Source organism: Scophthalmus maximus, chromosome 18 (assembly GCF_022379125.1).
Source record: "Scophthalmus maximus strain ysfricsl-2021 chromosome 18, ASM2237912v1, whole genome shotgun sequence".
Classification (NCBI taxonomy): Eukaryota; Metazoa; Chordata; class Actinopteri; order Pleuronectiformes; family Scophthalmidae; genus Scophthalmus; species Scophthalmus maximus.
In genome coordinates this window covers 10672065-10679244 of record NC_061532.1, presented here as the reverse complement: position 1 = coordinate 10679244, position 7180 = coordinate 10672065, and the positions used below count along the sequence as shown (strand labels likewise).

At 45.3% G+C, this 7180-nt stretch overlaps 1 protein-coding gene across 2 annotated transcripts in view; it reads right to left on the bottom strand.

Annotated features, from left to right (window-relative positions):
- Positions 1-35: 35 nt before the first annotated feature.
- The window catches only part of znf513a (zinc finger protein 513a), a 9741-nt gene continuing 2596 nt past the window's right edge, over positions 36-7180 (bottom strand). The window contains exons 3-5 of one of the 2 annotated variants that reach the window (XM_035616660.2): positions 6754-6888; positions 2801-3577; positions 36-2696 (exon numbers count right to left, since the gene is read on the bottom strand). In XM_035616660.2, the coding sequence (XP_035472553.2) occupies positions 1738-2696; positions 2801-3577; positions 6754-6888 (1871 nt within the window). In that variant the 3' untranslated portion in view covers positions 36-1737. The remainder of the gene's footprint in view (positions 2697-2800; positions 3578-6753; positions 6889-7180) is intronic. The other variant, XM_047328626.1, reaches the window with a different exon arrangement.

Genomic DNA, 7180 nt, shown 5'->3' with positions numbered 1-7180 from the left:
TTGAAGAGAAATGAGAAGCAGTCTGATGTCGGACATTCAGTGAAATGAATCCCGTGTGTTTATTTCAAATTTCCTCACTTAAGGCATTTAAGAGACACTGCATAAGGACATAACAACAGACACATGGGGGATGTCAGTACTAATCGATGGGTTCAATGCTTTGTGTCATGGCAAATTGGCAACCTGATAAAAGTATCTCACTTGCATAATATTAGTCATTCACAAATAGTTCATTTAAATTATTTTTTCCCCGATGGAATCCCAATGACACACCACACATTGAAAAAAGCTAAATAAAATACTCATTTCTATTTATCAACGTATGTATTTCTAGCCTTGTATTACAGCCACATTAGAAAAAATAAGACAACCGTTACTCACATGCTTGCTAATAGTTTTATCTTTTTTTTTCCCCAAGTAAAAAGAAAAACACAAGAATGGGCTAATTTCACAGTCAATAGTAAATAGTAATCCAAACGAAGGTGATTCTACAGTCCGTCTCAAAAACATTTAAAGATTACTGATATGTAGAAGGTTAGTCAAGGATATTTATTGAATAGCATTCCAATGTAAGACTTGCGTCACTCCTGAATCCCAAATCAGAGAGTAGCTTTTTTCCCCCCTGGCTCTCAAACCTATTCTTCAACCTACCAAAATGTAGTTGTGTGTGTGTATGATTGTGCTTTTTCCCTTTAACCATACAACCATGTCACAACTAAACTGCTTGCACATGCAATTGTAGAGTTAAAATAACATAAAGAATTATATTTATTGGTTGTTGTTTTTTGCCAACATTTTAGTTTTCCACATCACTTTGATCCTGAGGGGGTTTGGCGAGAAAAAAAAAAAAAAGTGACTTACAGCTCAGAAGACGAGATCATTTGGCGAAGTCGACGCAACTGAGTGAATCGATATAGTTTTAACAGGTGCAAAACATGTCCAGTAATACGTAAACCACACTTTGCTCGTGGCACAATACACAAGCAAATTCATCTGAAGGCGAGTCATCACCAGAGCGTGTGGCCCAAAACACTAAGACGAGCACAATACTGGCGTACTTGGAGCTGCACTGTGTAGTCTGGTCTAATAACTTTAATATCAAAATAACCTCATGACTCAGACCAAATAACTCAGTATTTCTGTTGTGTGACGTGAGTGTGGAAAGAAAACTGTACACCAGTTACATTCACATTTTGAGCTAAGTTTGTGGCACTGATGTCTTTGATAAAAATAGCAATTATCTTTTATTAAACATACAAACAAAAACAAAACAAACTACACAGTGCAACTCAATAGTTCAGGTAAAACTGTGCACGAGTTCCATGTACATGTATTTGGTGGTGTTCTCTCCTGAAATGAAGAACATGATATGTGTTTGTTTGTTTTGTTTTGTTAGAGGGAATTGAGATAATTAATGCACAGTAACACAGAGAAGGAGACAGTGACAAGACTTCAACGGTAGAGTCCAATCGTCTCGACACAAACAACAGAGAAACAGAGTAGAAGAGGAAACTATGCACAGACTCATCCACCGCACTTAATCCGAAAAAGGCATCAAACAATTGTTTCTCGTAATTGTGCGAGAGATTCTACAAATGAACAATTAGCAGCCTCCGAAAACATCCGACGAAAACACTGAAAGACCGACACGATAACATAAAAATAAAGGCTCTGTGAAAATTAACACAAAACAAAAAAACAAGTTGCTGGTAGCTTAGTTCTGCTGAGTTAAATTTTTTATACAATCTCAAGTTTGTAGCACGAGTGTATACTCTGACCTCCCTCCCGAGACATATACTGCATATCGACGCCCGGTTCCTTTCTGTGAGTCTGGACTCCGACTCCGACTCCCATCCCTTTCCCCACTGGGTCGTCTTCGTCGTGGCCGGCCATCGGCACCTTGACCCAGCCGTCGGTGGCCAGGCCGTGCTTCTTTTGGTGCCGCTTGTAATTGTCCCAGTGGCCGGTGGTGTAGCCGCACTCCTGACACTTGTACGGCTTCTCCCCGGTGTGCCGGAGCATGTGCCGCTTCAGGTTCATGCTCTGGTTGCAGCTGTAGCTGCACACGGCACACTGGAAGGGTTTGGCGCCCGAGTGCACCCGCTGGTGGCGCTTCAGGTTGGCAAGGTTGCCGCAGGCGTAGTCGCACAGGTGGCACTTGTAGGGCTTCTCGCCCGTGTGCACCCGGTGGTGACGCTTGAGGTTGTCGAAGTGCGCAGAGGCGTAGTCGCACTGTGGGCACTTGTACGGTTTCTCGCCGCTGTGAGTTTTCATGTGGCGCGCCAAGTGGTTGGGGTAGTGCGTGAGGAAGGGGCAGGCGGCGCAGGTGTACACCTTGTCGCTGCGCTCGCCGGGGCTGTTGGGAGATGAGTCTTTAGTCAGCATTTCAAGGGTGCACTTGGCACAAATCTGGGCTGAGGAGCCGTCCTCGTCCTCCAGGACGATGCCGCACAACCGGCAAGTATAAGGGAAAAGTGAAGGGGGGAGGGCGGCGCCGACCGCCACCCCCCCTCTGGTCGTCCTGTTGCCCTCGCTCCCTGCGGTCGGCAGCACGGGTGGAGGCTGGTGGCTGGGAGCAGGGTTAGAGGGCGGTACGGGCGGCGGCGATGCCCCCTTTAAACCGTCAAAGGCTGACAAGAAGTCATTGTTCTGGGCTCCCAGACTCAGATTTGACGTTGGCCTTGCGACCTCTGAAACTTCACAAGAAGATGAAATATGAAGTTATCATATAATAAATGGTTGATTGAAACAGCATGAGGTGATGGAGAAAAAGGTAAATCATTTATAAGAGCATACATACCCTTGGCTGAAGAACCAGGCTCTTCTCCACCGGGTCTTTGTCCAGTCAAATGCCTCTTCAGACTGTTCGGGCCGCCAGCGGGTCTCGGCGGGGCATCTGGCCCCGGCCCCGCCCCCACAGAGGGCACGTGCATGCGCTGGTGCCTCTTGAGGTTGCCGAGGGAACTGCACGCAAAAGTGCAGCTGTCACACTTGTATGGTTTCTCCCCGGTGTGGATGCGCAGGTGCCTCTGCAGGTTCACCAGCTGGGCCGAGGCGTAGGTGCACAGGGGGCAGTTGAAGGGCTTCTCCCCGTTGTGCGTCTTCATGTGGCGCTTCACGTGGTTGGCGTAGCGCGAGGAGAAGCCGCAGATGCGACACGAGTGCAGCTTGGCCAGTTTGTCCTCGGCCGTCAGCGCCTTGTCGCCCATCCCGTTCCCCAGCCCTTCGCCGTCGAGCTGCGGGTGGGACCCCGAGCGAATCCCACTGATGCCTCCGAAAGGTGAACAGAAGTCTGTGTTCTTGGCTTCCCGGGAGGCTTTGCAGCACCTAAGGCAGTACGGGCCGACCAGGTCTATGCCCGGTCCCAGGGGCTCGTCGCGGAGCTGTCCGCAGCCCCGGCAGGACAGGTACGGGGGGAAGCTGGGCTCCGACTGGGCCGCTCGCTCCTCATCTTCCCTCCCATTGTCGGTTGTGCTGCGAGAGTTGTCCGTTTCGCTTTCCATGCTGAGCTGGCCGTAGGCAGGGCTCTCCTCATCACCCAGAGGATACACAGAGAAACCGATCTCGGCAGCTACCTCTGTGGTTCAGGGACGACAAACAGGAAAAAAACTGTTACACACAATCCAATCTCAGCGCTGAACAGCAGAGAGTGACGAAACAGAGCCCTCGTGTGTTCTACTACTCTCTAAATCTACAAAATGCCACTACAAGGTTTTACGTTGCAGCTCTCCCGTCTCTCCCTCTCTCTGAGTTACATATTTTATGACCTTGATCAAACAGATAATCACATGGAGATGAAGAACAGAGAGAAGACGTTCAACAAGCATCAGGTACATCTAAAGACACATCTGTTATTATTTGTATTTTTCGTTGAGCAAATTTATGGAAATACGATATTAGCATTATTACTCAGACGTTATGAAAGAATCCTAATAGAATATGTCACTCCATCACTTATTTTCATAGCCTGGAGGCTGCGATCACCTGTGGGGTGAAAGGAGTTGACACTGAAGCATTCTAGGTTTCCTTACGAACAAACAAAAGACAACTGTGCTAAATTGACAAAACAATGAAATGAGGACGCCCATCCAGTTCAAGCCTTTTACAAAAATCATGATCACTCAACTATTAAAAATAACCAGCAGTTATTGTAAATGCCTGTGAAAACATCGAACAGAGTGAGGTGACTTCAGGGCAGAGAATCTCTCTCCTCAGGAAAAAAAAAGGTAAGAAAAACACATTTTCAGAGCGAGGCCGTAGCATTTGATACTCACAGTTCTTCTGAGGTTTTATAAAAATAAAAAAGTCAAATTTTTTCCCCCAGGAAGTAGAAAGAAAAGCTGCAGGACACAAGGCTCTCCAGCTTCAGTGCGTGCTAACTGAAAACGAACCGAGCTAGACGAGAAGCCCCTTCCTCCGCTGCAGATGCCGAGGAAGGATGTGAGGAGGGGCGAGAGTCGACACTGCCCTTTTATCCTGCCCTGTGGAAACCCCTCGTGGATGATTACCGAGCCTAATGATAATGATGATGACTGTAATGGTGAGGCTGCTGCTGATGATGATGATGATGATGATGATGATGATGAGGGTATATGATGATGATGATGATGATGATGATGATGAGGGGAAAACCATAATGGCAGTGGGGTTGTGGGAGCAGAGGCGGCAGATGATGATGATGATGATGATGATGATGATGATGATGATGATGATAAATAAATGGTGTCCTTGATGGTAATGGTCCTATTTTTATGACCCTTATATAATAATGGTGTGTCTGCTCCTTTCTCTACTTTTCCATTTTTTTCAGATCACTCCCTCTGACAAAGAGCCATGCGGGGAAACGTGAGCTGGCGGTGCCGTCGCTCTTATACTGCTGCACAGAGAGCAGCTACTCTTCATCACTCAGAAAAAGTCTGAGTTTCTTCGTTTTTTTGGCACGACCACTTCCCAAATGAAGCCATCGCTTGCTTTCCCTTAGCGGTTCGGCGATAATACTCGTCTTTGAATCGTTCCCTGTCTCCGTGACAGGAGGTGAAAATGAGGTTCTTCCGCGAAAAAACAAAACAATACGATTTCCCCTTTCACCAAACAAAATGTAGGACTGAATAGAAATGCGCTGCAACAGCCCAGGCTGTTTCATCCTCTCATTCACATTTTTTTGTATAATCAACACGTGAAATAACATGTCCATGAAATATTACAACACAGAACACTGGGATAAGCAGAAGGGCAGACGTGCAACATTTTGAAATCCGAGAAAGAGGAAATCGTTTATACTCTTTTAAAAAGTGATGGAATAGCAATGAAAATTTTCAATGTTTTTTAAACTATTATAGTCGGCATGCTTCTGCACTAGCCATTCAATGTATTATAATTATAGTCTGTAATCATTTTGCCGGTTCCATTGTCCATAGCAGTGAATAAATCTCAGGTTGGTTTCAGATTTGCCTGTGGTATCAACACATGAGGGATTCCCCAGGAAACAATGCAGCGTGTAATCCACCGTTGCTGTTTGTAATTATAGGACAATTATATTAGCTGCACTGTTTACAGCTTATTCATAACACTGCATCAGAACTGTATTACAGCAAGTTACTGCTCAATGGGCTGCCACGGTTCCTGCAATACCACGGCTATGCCATCACATCACGTCCATAAAGTCTCTTGATTTTTAAACAATTCTCAGCAGGGAGGCAGGATTCAGAATAAACTCTGTAGATACCACAGGCATCAGGCGGGGTAATTATTGACCTTGATAATAAGTAATTGTGTTGTTGACATAAGAATGAAAGTCAACACCACACAATCCTCTCGTCCGCTCCGTGTTGGAGGCGCAGCTCATTAACTGTGGCTATTGAAGACTTGCTGCATTTCAAGCAGATGGTAACGGCTCATCTCTCACCACAGAGAGAAGCGTTATCTAAACTTACCTAATCGTGTAGAAGAAGAGGGCAGTCGCTCGCACGATTAACGACCAATACTGCAAGCTCACAAGGTTCAGTGACAATACTACAATTTATCGCAATAATTTCTGGTACAATATATCGTCCAACAAAAAGTAGTTATCGTGACAGGCCAGCTGAGGACAATATTAAGAGTTTTGTCAGTGATCAGTTTGAAATGTTGCAGGGTTTAGTGGAAGGGGGAGCAGCAGCCACAGTGAGCCATTAGAAGAATTGCTGCAGGCAACAGGTTGCACACATCCTACTCCCTCGACCTGTGCTTGGCAGCACTAAAGACCAGTTGTGACAGAGTAGCTCCAAGGAGTGTTTGCTGTAGTATTAAGCTTCTGTTACCACGGCAACATGTGTTGCCAAATGAAACAGGACTGAAATTCAATGAACTGCAAAGGTCAAATATGTGGGATTTAGTGGCATCTAGCAGCGAAGTTTCATATCACAACCCAATAAATACTGCTCCCCTCTCCTTCCCCTTCCAAGTATGTGGAAGAACCTACGGTGGCCTACAGGGAACATAAAAATGCCACAGGTCCTCTCTAAAGCCATTGAATGGTTTTTCCATTCTGGGCTACTGTAAAAAATGAGGGTGCAAGATGGGGGAGTCCGTGGAAGAGGACCCACTTCTGACGAAGATATAAATGACTCAAACAAAACGTTTCTTAGATTTAAAGTGATTATACACTAATGACAACATAATTAGAAATGTTGTATTCAAATTCTGCCAACAGTTCCCCAGGAAGCCTACACACACTGGAGCATTGCACGCTGGATTATTAGAAAGTTGACATACCTGAAAACTTGTCCAGGCCTAAAATCTTGTTGTCATGATCAGGATCACCAAACTCAAGGTCTTGTCCGAGAAGGAAGTCTGTGTCTAAGTTGAGGTTTCCTGGGGCTTCAGTGGCTACACCATCTTCAGAATCCACTGCAGTCACAGAGAGGACCCAATAGACAACATCAAATCACCACAGTCACTTCACTACCAGTTATAAGAAGGGTCAGTTATTCATTGTGTTGCATGAAAATGTGAGAAATGCTGATAAATGCTGAGAAAAAGCAGAAAGCATAATTTCAGAGGGAAAAAAAACAACACTGAAGCTTCTCAAGTAACTAAGTTGAGTTACAATTTTTGTGAATTCGACAAAAGCAAGAATCCATATTTAGTGATAATCATAATAAAATCAGCAGCAAACTATTAGTGGCGTAGCTACAGTTTT